Source organism: Sardina pilchardus, chromosome 7, assembly GCF_963854185.1.
Source record: "Sardina pilchardus chromosome 7, fSarPil1.1, whole genome shotgun sequence".
Taxonomy (NCBI): domain Eukaryota; kingdom Metazoa; phylum Chordata; class Actinopteri; order Clupeiformes; family Clupeidae; genus Sardina; species Sardina pilchardus.
Window position 1 is genome coordinate 6,558,167 of NC_085000.1, and position 12,500 is coordinate 6,570,666.

Consider the following 12,500-nt stretch of genomic DNA (forward strand, 5'->3'; position numbering starts at 1 on the left):
TTAGCTGTGAAGAAGGCCAGGGCTGTGAAGGTGGCAGGTGAGTGGGGATGAGGGATGGACTCTTTATACCTGTCGCCTCTTCAGATCACCTGAGCCCCTTCGGAGGAGGCAGGGAGACCCCACGCAGCCCTGGAGAACAGGCCATAGAGCAGCCACTTCTAGGACAGGAGGTGACCAGGAAGTGGTCTTAATGAAGGCTTATTAAAGAATATGTATATCTGATTGTTCTTGTTACTGTATATACGGGGTTATTTACATACTCACAATCTATCATTATTTAATTTATTTTGATTGCCATAATTAGCTTATGGCATACAACAGGAAAATGCTGTGGTTTTAGAGGTATTTCCACCAAACATGCAGCAAGAAGAAGACTAAAAATGAAATCTGATTCCACCTGCCTATTGATATGAGGCCTACCATAACATTATTTATGTCTTTTGCAAAGCAGACTGCACTTCTTTAACAGTTCAGAAAGCAGCCTTAGTACTAGCATACTGAAATACACCTAAGAATACTTGGGCTCAACAAGTAGGACAGCTGATGTTGTGCCCTCTTAGGCATGCTGTTTAAATAAAAGGACGGCGTGATGATCCAGATCATCTATTGGAACTGATCTGAATAGATCTCAACTGCTTCCCATCATCTCTGTCATCGTGGCTGCTGCATTTCAGGGTCACGTCCACTGACAGGGGGCCATCATCTCACCACCCAAAGGCATTCTGGGATACTGACAGAGCTGTCGTCTCGAGCGTTGCCCTGCCACCACCCACCCCCCCGTGGCGTTACCTCTCAGCTGGCGGCGCATCTGACCCCAGGGGCCAGCCAGAGGGCCTGAGAGCCGGACCCCTCCGTCGCCACCGGGCCCCCGCCCCGAGGAATGACAACCAGCAGCCGGCCACCGGAGCCTTCCGCGGCCTTCCAGAACCTTCCAGAGAGAGGGCTCTTAATGTTTCCGGAGACGCTCAGCTGTCCTCAGAGAGCTCGGATCAGTCAACTGCCGTCATTCCACTGCCACTAACACCACCCCCACACCCCCACCCGCCCCCCACCCGCCGCCCCAAAGAAAATTCCAAGCAGAGCATACTCCTCTCCTCATACCCACTCTACACCCACCCCTGCCCCCACCCTTCCACTCTATCTCCCCCCTAGTCCCCGAAGCCCACATATTTTAGCAGCGTTTTTCTAATGTTTTGTCTGGCCTAAAATATTCAACAGGGGCAGTGGTAAGGCTTTTTTTTGGGAGGGGAGGAGTATGAAGGGGGGTGGGGGGGGGAGTGAAGGAGACTCATGTCAGGGAGGTGGAGGAGAGTCAGGCGTGTTCTTTCTTTCACATGACCTTGAGCGGGGAAGGGTGGGGGCGGGGGTGTGGACGTACGGGGCGGGTGGAGTCTCTAGACATGGCCTGTCTCTCTGGCAGACAGGAGTCGGCTGGCAGAGGGGCACTCTCTCTCTCTCTCTCTCTCTCTGTCTTTCTCTCTGTCTTTCTCTCTGTCTCCTGGGCATTCTAGCATTCCACCATCACAGGAGGGCCCTCACTCTCGCTCTCTCTTTCTGTCACTGTCTCTCTCTTTTTCCGTCTCTCGTTCTCTCTCCTTCTCTTGGCCTCTGACTCTCTTCTCTCTTTTCGCTCCGAGTTTCTCACCTTCCCTGTTTTCAGTCTCTCTTCCCTTGGCTCTTCTTCTTCTTCTCTCTCTCTCGCTCCCTCTCTCTCTCCTCTCTCTACCTTTCCCACATCCCCTCACTGTCTCTCTCTATCAGTTGAGGCGTTTGGGCTATGCTGGGCTGAGACAGGACTATGGAAAAACAAACCAGCTGAGAAAGAGAAAGAGACAGAGAAGGCTGACTGTGCTAAAAGCTCTCTCTCGTTCTCTGTGTGTGTGTGTGTGTGTGTGTGTGTGTGTGTGAGAGAGAGAGAGAGACGGAGGTTTCGTCCTGCATTTCTCAGCATTTCTTGCAGCTTCCTCTGATGTCTGGGCTCTCTCTCTGTCTGTGTGTGTGTGCGTGTGTGTGTGTGTGTGTGTGTGTGTGTGTGTGTGTGTGTGTGTGTGTGTGTGTGTGTGTGTGTGTGTGTGTGTGTGTGTAGGTGTGTGTGTAGGTGTGTGTGTAGGTGTGTGTGTGTGTGTGTGTGTGTGTGTGTGTGTGTGTGTGTGTGTGTGTGTGTGTGTGTGTGTGTGTGTGTGTGTAGGTGTGTGTGTGTGTGTGTGTGTGTGTGTAGGTGTGTGTGTGTGTGTGTGTGTGTGTCTCTCTCTCTCTCTCTCTCTCTGTGTCTGCGCTGTCTGCTCCTGCTCAGAGAAATGCTCCCTCTTGTGCTACTCCACTTCTAATGCACAGCACTTAGTGCCCGAGAGGAAGAACAAGACACACACAGAGAGAGAGAGAGAGAGAGAGAGAGAGAGAGAGAGATAGAGAGAGAGGACAGAGAGAAAAGGAGAGGAAAAGCAGGGGAGACAGGGATAGACAGAGCGATGGAGGAGAGATGGTGAGGGAGAGAGGGAAGAAAAGAGCATAAAGGGCTTGTGCCTAAAGAAAAAGAGACTTGCTGAAAGTTGTACGTGGCTTTGCATAATGTGTTCTGAGGGTGGATGAGCGTGTGTGTGTGTGTGTGTGTGTGTGTGTGTGGTGTCAGAGAGAGAGTTTGTGTGTGCGTGTGAGTGTGAGAGTGTGTGAGAGAGAGAGAGAGAGTGTGTGTGTGTGTGTGTGTGTGTGTGTGTGTAAAATTCAGGAACATGAGATAAAGTCAGAACGAGTCAGCATCTATATGATAAACAGTTGCATAGGTTGTTGGTGTTGAGTGAGTGTGAAGGCATCAAGAAAAGTAAGTACACTGTGCATGTGTGTGTGTGTGTGTGTGTGTGTGTGTGTGTACATGAGAGTTAATCAGTAAGAACACAATGTATGTGTGTGTGTGTGTGTGTGTGTGTGTGTAACACAGGACCATGGAGAACCAGGAGTGCCCAATCAAAGAGGAACCTGCACCGAGAACCGATTTGAAGAACCCACATTGAGAACCAACTCCAGCCCAGAGAACAGATGGACGGAACGTGGTGGAGTCATGCTCCGCAACAGTTCCTCCATCTCACTCTCCTTTCACAATCTTTGGCTGCCATGGCAACGCAGATCGGCCCACACGCTGTTGCCACGGTAGCCTGGGCCAGCCGACCCCTTCATTCAGAGTGTTGAATTAATGGACTCCCACTCCGTGTGTGTGTGAGAGAGAGCATGTGAGGCTGTGTGTGTGTGTGTGTGTGTGTGTGTGTGTGTATGTAAGTGTGTGTGTGAAGAGGAGAAGATTCTCTCTCCCAGGACAGAGCAGGCTACTGTCTGATCCTCTGTGTCAGAGAAAGAGAGGAGAGAAAGAGAGAGAGAGAGAGAGAGAGAGAGAGAGAGAGAAAGGGAGAGGTGGGCGTGAGAGGAGAAGGAATTGTCCATTCAGAGGAAGACGACCAAGAAAAAAGAAGAAGCAGGAGTAGGAGAAGGAAAACAAACGAGTGAGTGAGTGAGGGAGAGAGGGAGGGAAGGAAAGGAGGAGGGAGGAAGAGAGGGATGAGGGGGAGGGCTGACGCAGTAAAGGAGAGTTATACAGCACTCTTTCTTTCAGCGCCCTCCCATTTCCCCTTTCACCCCCTCGCTCCATCCCTTCGCCCACTTGTTCAATCGCTCTCTCTCTCTCTCTCTCTCTTTCTCTCTCTCTCACTCACTTTCTCTTGCTCACTCGCTTTTTTTCTTCTCTCCCACTTGAATTCCAGCATTGGTCGGCTGCAGATGAGCCTTTACTCAATGACCAGTGTAATACACACACACACACACACACACACACACTTGTGCGCGCACACACACACACACACACACACACATTACGGTAAATATAAAAAACACATTGCAGTGCTGCTGAAAGATTTGCCACTGCAAGTGAGTTGCAGAGAATTATAATAAAACTCACAAGCCCATGGACTGGTGTGTGTGTATGTGTATGTGTATGTGTGTGTGCGTGCGTTCCTGTGTGTGTGTTCTCCTGTGATGTGCAAGATGCGTAATACTGCATAATGACAGCATTCTGCCCCCCCCATCCTCCCTCCTGACCCCCCCCCCCCCCCCCCCCCCCCCCCCCCTTCTGACAGGACGGTTCCCACAGACCCCACAGAAAGGCTCGTTTGTTTCCGTGGCTACGGGGACACATGACGGGGACCTGCCCTCCGCGCCCCTCTGCCACATGTGACCAGCCCAGTGGCCACCGCCGACGCTGCCCGTCAAACTCGCCGGCCACGCCCTACTCCACCCGTCACACCCGTCAATCCCACCCCTCTGCTGCCCATCATCCTGGCCCAGCCCCCCTCCTCACACACACACACACACACACACACACACACACACACACACACACACTCCGCCAAGTGGACCCTGCCGATCCCTCCGTGCCCATCTTTCCCATGGACCCAGCCGACAGTTTAGTTCCGCTGTCACATCGAGAGCACAAGTTCGCCCGCGGTTTGCGCAAAAAAAAAAAAAAAACGTCCACGCCTGTCATCGTTGGGAGATGCTTCATGTGTTATGATTCCGATTCCACGGCTGTTTTTTCGTGCGCGCGTCGTCACGGAAACCCCTCCACACATACAGCGCGGCTGAAGACATCAACACAAGGCCCCGGCATAAAAATAACAGCCCAAATGTCAGTCAGGACCATTAAAGTGAAACCCGGCCCGCAGAGGAAAGCAATGATATTATCATTAAGTCATCCCATCGTGGGGCACGAAAAACCACAAATATTTTTCTTACACATCGCCGGCTGGCAGGGACAGGGAAAGCTAAACAGGGCCGGGCGCGGGGTGTTTTCTGAGCGTCTGTGTGGGGGGGGAGACACACACACACACGACACGACACACACACACACACACACACACTCAGGCCGTACGGGAAGTCTGTGTGGTATAATTGAACAAGCATGTTCTTCTGTGCAAAACTGCACTCCGCCACATGGGTGCTCTGCACCAACCAGAAGGCAGCAAACGGTCCCTCAGAAACCTTGTCAAACGCCACAGATCACTCACAGATGACCCCTGGTCAGCCCAAAAGATGCTACACATAAATAACTTATAACTTAATAACAAGCCAAAAATAAATAAACAAACAGAGAGAAAAAAAATGACATAAAAATGAAATACAATGAGATATTAAATTAGGAATGTCTCATTGTAAAAGATTTACAAGACGCGTTATGACTGGGGTTGACATGATGAAGAAGAATAACAAACAAACAAACATCTCTTCAAGAGCTGTACGCAACCACTAAACGATACCGCAGAGAGACAAACACACACAACACAGACAGAGAGACAGCGAGAGAAAATGAGAAAGAAACGGAGGGATACAGAAAAAAGACAGAGAGGGAAAAAAGGGGACAAAAAAAAACCCAAAGAGAAAGTGAGAGTGAGGAACGAGGGAGTGGTGTAGACGGAAAAGAGAGAGGATGAGGGAATATGAAGAAGTTCCTTTCCCAGCAGTGGCCAGAACCCTCTGCGGTCCGGGGAATGGGGTGTTGTAGGGGGGCAGTGTGTGTGTGTGTGTGTGTGTGTGTGTGTGTGTGGAGCTGGCTGGACTAACGGGGGTCTTGCATTCTTGGCGGCCCCCCTAAAGCCCCTGGGCGGTGCTGGCTGGCGTATAACTGCCCCGCTACAGATAGTTAACAGCCCCGCTCTGTTTACTCTAGTGTGATTTCCAGCTTGGAAGGGTCATCATTCATCAGACCCCACTGGCCCTGGGGAGAAGAGAGAGAGGCCCCGACTCGTATCCCATCACCCCCTCACACACTCACACACACACACACTCACACACTCACACAGACTACATCTACACACACACATACACACACACACACACACACACACACACACACACACACACACAGACTACATTGATACACACACTCTTTCTCTCTCTCTCTCTCTCTCTCTCACACACACACACACACACACACACACACACACACACAGAAACTACATCTACACGCACACACACATTACATGCACACATGAAAAGCATACATTTACACATACATTTAGACACACAAATTGCACAGACACAAAACACACACACACACACACACACACACACACACACACACACACACACACACACACGCACGCACGCACGCACACACACACACACACACACACACACACACACACACACACACACACACACACACACACACACACACACACACACACACACACACACACACACACACACACACACACACACACACCTCCTTTTGTAACCTGGGGGCATCTGTGATGGGGCACATTATGGAAAAGGATCCAGGCGGGTCCTGGCCACAGTGGCGGTGATTATAATATCCAGATAATCATTTCAAACAAATGATCATAATTATCAATCAATCATCACATTTAAACAGCATGCCCTGCGGCAGCAGATCGCTAGGCGCTCCATGCCACTGACCTGTGAGGCTCGCTGGACCTTAATAACCTTCATCAATTTCAGCCTATTTAAGAGCCAATCTAAAGGGAGAATTCCCTGGCCACATCAAGCCCACATTAGGGGCCCTGCGCGCGCACACAAACACACACACACACACACACACACACACACACACACACACACACACACACACACACAAAGACACACACACACACACACACACACCCTTGGTAACTGGCATTCGACACCTTGCCTTTCCACCAGTTTTCCGGTTCCCTAAAATCAGAGGGTAAAGAGGGGAGTTCTCTAAAGAGTTCTCTAAATCTCATTCTATACAAACTTTCCTTCATCCTATTCCAAAACACACAGCCACCCCAGTCCGTATACACTTATTACATAAACCAGTCCAAATGACTCCGAATGACTTTGGCTATAACTGATTCTGATGTTCAAAAGTAGAGGGAATGTGTAGACGCCTAGACGGTCCCTTATTTTTCTCTCCTGGAGCGAATGTGCAAATTTCCCCCCTCGCTCCCTCTGGTCAATTTTAACTGGTGTTAGTAATCAGCCATGACCACCCACGCGTCCACCCACGGCCGTCTAGCGAGGGGCACAGATAACGAGTGGAGTGGACGCGCCTACGCCTCGTCTGGCCACTCCGCCTGCTCGTCAGTCGGCCCATTAATCTCCATCACACTAGAGCACACACATGCTGCCTCCACTCCAGTCCTGTCTGCTCTCCACCCATTCATCCATCCATCCATCCATCCCTTCATGCTTCTATCCTTCCATCCATTCATCCATCCATCCATCCATCCCTTCATGCTTCCATCCATCCATCCGTCCATCCATCTGTCTGTCCATCCATTCACCCACCCATTTACCCCCCCTCAGTATGAGCTCAAAGAGCAGAGATCACTAGAGTGGAGTTGAGGGCAGGAGAAGACAGCAGCAGACAGAGCAGACTGATGCTGATGCTGATGGCTGATGCTGTTAGTGAGTGAGTGGGGGGCAGAGAAGGGGAGGCAGATAAAGAGAGCAGATAACGCAGGACGTTTAATGAGATAGAGACAGACGTATTCATTTGGGTCTGATCCAGCAGGACAGGAGCAGGACAATGCAGCGCAGCGCAGCGTAGCGGGTCTCACTCGCTCGGCCCCTGTGGCCCCTGTGGCCCCTGCTCACACAGATCTGCAGCGCTGCAATCACAAGCCATTGATTTCCTGTAATGACACCTCGTCACCACCTCGCTATCAGTCCCCGCATCGCCCACGGGCCTTTTCAGATCTGTCCGGCAGCACACACACACACACACACACACAGACAGGCCACGGATGAGGTGTCTTGTGAATGTGGGATTACCACATGTGTGCAATTGTGTTTGTTTGTGTGTGTGTGTGTGTGTGTGTGCGTGTGTGTGTGCGTGTGTGTGTGTGTGTGTGTGTGTGTGTGTGTGTGTGTGTGTGTGTGTGGTGTGTGTCCTCGCGTCCTCACTGGCCATGGGATAAACAGGATAAATCAGAAAGATAGTGCTGCTCTTTGAGAGGACAGACGTGCGACCGCTATCTTGCTTAACGCCACTGATACCATCACGCCTTATGAATGCCTCCACACAAGTGTCTCGTTTCTCGTTTGTTTGTCGGGCGTTTGTCGGAGATAAATAAATAAAAAAATGACCGGCCTCGCCGAAAGCGAAAGAAAGCGAAAAGAAAGAGGGCTTTGCCCCCCCCACCTCCTGCCCTCCTCGCCCCCACACAGACACAGACACGGACGCAAACACACACTTCGTTTAGCTCAGCTCGGCCCCGGGCTCGTCTTGAGCTGCCATCTATCCGGCGGGATTTAGCCTAAGAGGGCTTTCGGAGCTGTGATAATACTCGCGCTCCGGCGTGAGCGTCCAGCGGCTCGCCCCGGCTTTAGCGCCGCTCGGAGCGTCTGGGCGGGCTGTCAGGGGAAGGTCACGCCGGGAGAGGCGGAGATAATGTTCGAGATTATCCGCCGCGCAGATGTTTTCATTCCAGTAGCGCTCCGCAGACGGCTCTCCCTTTTGAGAGGAACAGAAGGAGATCCAGCTCTCCAGCTAACCCCCACACAGTCATGCTCCTCAGAACACACACACACACACACACAGTCACACACACACACACACACACACACACACACACACACACGCACACGCACACTGAGGGAACACCAAGGGAGAAAGAGCTGAGGGGATAACCATCAGAACCCACGGGGAAGCAGGGCAAAGAGAATATTCTAGAACATTCCAGGGACATGTCTTGCTCTGAAGTTCCTCTAAAGTGAAGCAATATGGCCTGAGTCAGAGTGGGCTTGGTACAGTATAGGACATACTCACGACTGTGGTTTGGTCATAGGCAGAGGAATTCAAGAGAATTGCCAAAACACAAACACAAGTTTTTTTTACGTTTCTCCCCCCCCCCCCCCCCCCAATTGTCTAATATCCTGCCATCATTTTGATTTGGTCACATTACATTCCTTTGGCGTGGGGTCTGTGCAGGCATCTCTTGGGTCAGTGTCAAACTGCCCATTCAGGCAGGACCCTCCGTATCGTCCACCAGGTATTTCTGAAAGGTGAAGCCATAAGGGTGGGGTGGGGTGCTGGACACTGGGCTCTGTGTGCTGAGGCTAGTGACGGACAGCGGGGCGTGGAGTGGACAGGGGTCAGCAGGAAGAGGCAGACGCAGGTCAGGAATCCTAAATATTTACCCACACATCCTCCACGCCTGACCACCTCACTAGTCACACATGAAGGAGGCGAGTCACACGCTTTGATGGTGTGTGAGCCGGGGGTGAGTAAGGTGCAAATACGGGGCGGGGGGACGCAAACGCTGCATGAACTCATGTTAGTCAGTGAGTGGTGGCATGTGTGTGGGAGTGTGTTTGTATGTGTGAGTGTGTGTGTCTGTCTGTATGTGTGTGTGGTTGCATGTGTGTTTGAGCGTGATTTTGTGTATGTACTGTGTACTGTGTGTTGAGCACGCAAGTATGTGTGCTTGTGTCAGGGTAGGTAGGTGGCTGATGACCATACAGTCAGTTACCTGTGCTGCACAGATGGAAAAAGTTGGGGCAGGGAGTGAGTGTGTATGTGTGTGTGTGTGTGTGTGTGTGTGTGAGGCTGGGGTGAGCATGGGTGAGGAGGGGCGTTCACAGGGGACACATCCACTGAGCTGTCCCAGTACATGAGTAATGGGATTCATAATGGCTCATGAATATGTGTGTGGTCGGCCAGGCCGCGTGCGGTTGCCGTGGTACCCGGAACGAGCGAGCTCCGGTGCCGACCGGGCCTCGCCGCTCTGCTGGGAGCATAATGAGCTCGCCGCTCCGCAACCTCCCAACGACCTCCGCAATGACCTCAGGAAGACCAATCAGCCCGCCTCGCCCACTCCCCCTGGCAGAGCTAGTGCCGGGGCGGTCCAGCCCGGCCCAGTGGAGGCGGTAAGCCCTGGAGCGCTCTCTCTCTCTCTCACACACACACACACACACACACACACACACACACGCTCATACACACACACATGCTCATACACATATGCACACACCCGCATACACCCACATACACCCACCCACGCACACACGCACACAGACACACATACACACACACACACCCACACCCACGCAAACACACACCCACACACACACCCACGCACACACACACACACACACACACACACCGCAGCAGCTCTGGGCTCTCTTCGGTACTTTGGCTAGCGTACGGCAGCCTGTTGGCTTCTGCCACCCTCTCATTCATTCATTCATTCCCAGCGCTCGTTGGCCAAGAACAGCCAAAACAGCCAAAACCGCCACAGGCAGACATCACCCGGGCCAGATCTGGGCCAGCGTTGGGCCAGCGGGACCGGAGAGAGGAGAGTGCACAGATCGCATCGCAGCTGCCCACAGACTATGCCAGAGGTGCATTCAAAACAGCAAACAAAGGCAGAACTCTTCTGAATGTTAAACGGCTGTTTTTTTCGTGTGCCATTCGAGTTCCCTGCGAATGTTTTACTGTGAACACACACACACACACACACACACAGAAAAAGTCTGAGTGCTGGAGCGTACAAACATTGGTGCTGGATTACCCGTTTCAATCACTCAATTTGGTTTATTTGCACAAAAACATTCATGAAATAGAAAGAGAGAGAGAGAGAGAGAGAGAGAGAGAGAGAAACAGAGAGAGAGAGAGAGAAACAAAGAGAGAGAGAGAGAGAGACAGACGGAGAGAGAGGCAGAGAAAAATCACGGCTAAAAGCATCCATCACAGAGTCTTTTGGAGTGATCCTGCTGAAATGTGTGGTATGTCTACAGAGGGCTGCCCCAGCCAGACCCTGCCATTCACTCCTCCTCGACGGGCATGTCAGGCAATTTCAGTCTTAGACCCAAAGCCTCTTCCAATTACTGCATTAATGTGACATCATACTCCGGCCCATTAGGACATGTCCACTTGGATTCCTTTCTACATGTCACATATGCCAAGTTGGCAGGACTCAGATAAGCAAGGAAACGGCTGACCACTAAGCCTGTTGAAAATGGGAAAATGTCCTTTCGGTCAGAAAACAACTGTGTACCAAAATGCAATTCACTGCGTAGCCTCGGCTACATTTCTTACAGCTCTCTGCCGCGCCAAAACATCTGAGAAGGCAAAGTCAAGATTCTGAAAAATGTTTTAAAAATAGTCAGTCAACTGTCCATCAGTTAGTCCATTAGCTTACATGACTATGTGCGAGTCCATGGACGGTAACACACTGTCTCGTCGGTACGACAGCAGACACGGAGGCTCTTTCTGAGACCTGACACCTCCTGCTGATGTGCGCCTCCTCCCTGGCCTCCTCCCTGACCTCCTCTCTGATCCTCTAAACAGGTGTCTGACTATTGTTCTTCCACGCTCCGTTAACTTTACACTTGAACTGGCTACCTCTCCGCCCTGGCCACCTCCCGTCGGCCGTAAAAGGCTCACTGCCCAGCCCCGCAATAAATGTATCACCTCGTAAAAGAGAGCGAGCGCTTCGGGAGCCTCCCGGGAGCCTATCTGCTGAGGGGAATCTGCTCAGGGAGGCTCTCTGATCTCAGGGCTGTGTCTGAGCCCAGCTATCTCTCTACACCAGGGGTCATCACCTTGGACTGAGGCAGAGACGGATCTGGTCTTGATCTGGCTACTTTTCTCCAGAACAAGGGCCTGGGCCCACACTAGGGTCCAATCTGATACATTCTCTTCCCTTCTTCTCTTCTATTCTTTCTCTTTCTCTCTCTCTGTTTCATTACACATCATTCTGAACTTGGTCTGTCTCTATGTTTTGTGTCAGGTCCAATTACCAAACTAGATCATAAAGGTACAGTACATTCATCCAGCTTATGGTCACTACAGGCTGTGTTTGTGTTTTTCAAGATGTGTGCGGTCAGTGTGGTTTGAGTGCAGTGCGTCCACCCACTGAGCTGGTCAAACATCTCGTGAAGGTGGACACGTTGGCGTCAGCCGCAGGGCCAGCTGATGGAGGCGTGCTGAAGAACATGGCGAGGAGAGAACAAGAGACGGAGGGATGGAGGATCCCCGAGAGAGGTGAACCAGGATGTGGAGAACGGCCTACCTTTTTGATGCAGCCATCTTGGGACGAGACGTCATGATCGTTCAGCATCTGCTGTGAACACAGAGAGAGAGAGAGAGGAAGAGATTTAATATACACATACTTCAAATCCCAGTTGGAGCGTAGACAATAGGAAAATAAATGGCTTTTTCATTGAAATTGCAAGAGTTTTCAATGTTTTTGTTTGTCATTTAAATATTTTTCGCCTTTCAGTGGTATATGAAAACGTGCCAAACCATGGAGCTAACATCAAGTAACAGCACAAATGCGTGCACACACACACACACACACAAACTCGGGTAGATGCACACACATACACTCACTCACACACATACACTCACACACACACAAACAGACTCCGAGTCTTCGGTGGCGGTGTAGATTTAACGCCTGGGGTGTAACCTGACGACGGGGTAGTGTGTGTGTGTGTGTGTGTGTGAGTGAGTGTGCAGCGGGGAA

General features: G+C 51.3%; 1 protein-coding gene across 1 annotated transcript in view; it reads right to left on the reverse strand.

The window, feature by feature from the left end:
• The window catches only part of prdm16 (PR domain containing 16), a 247,835-nt gene that overhangs the window by 109,653 nt on the left and 125,682 nt on the right, over nt 1-12,500 (reverse strand). The window contains exon 3 of the mRNA XM_062542116.1: nt 12,045-12,095. Within this exon, the coding sequence (XP_062398100.1) occupies nt 12,045-12,095 (51 nt within the window). The remainder of the gene's footprint in view (nt 1-12,044; nt 12,096-12,500) is intronic.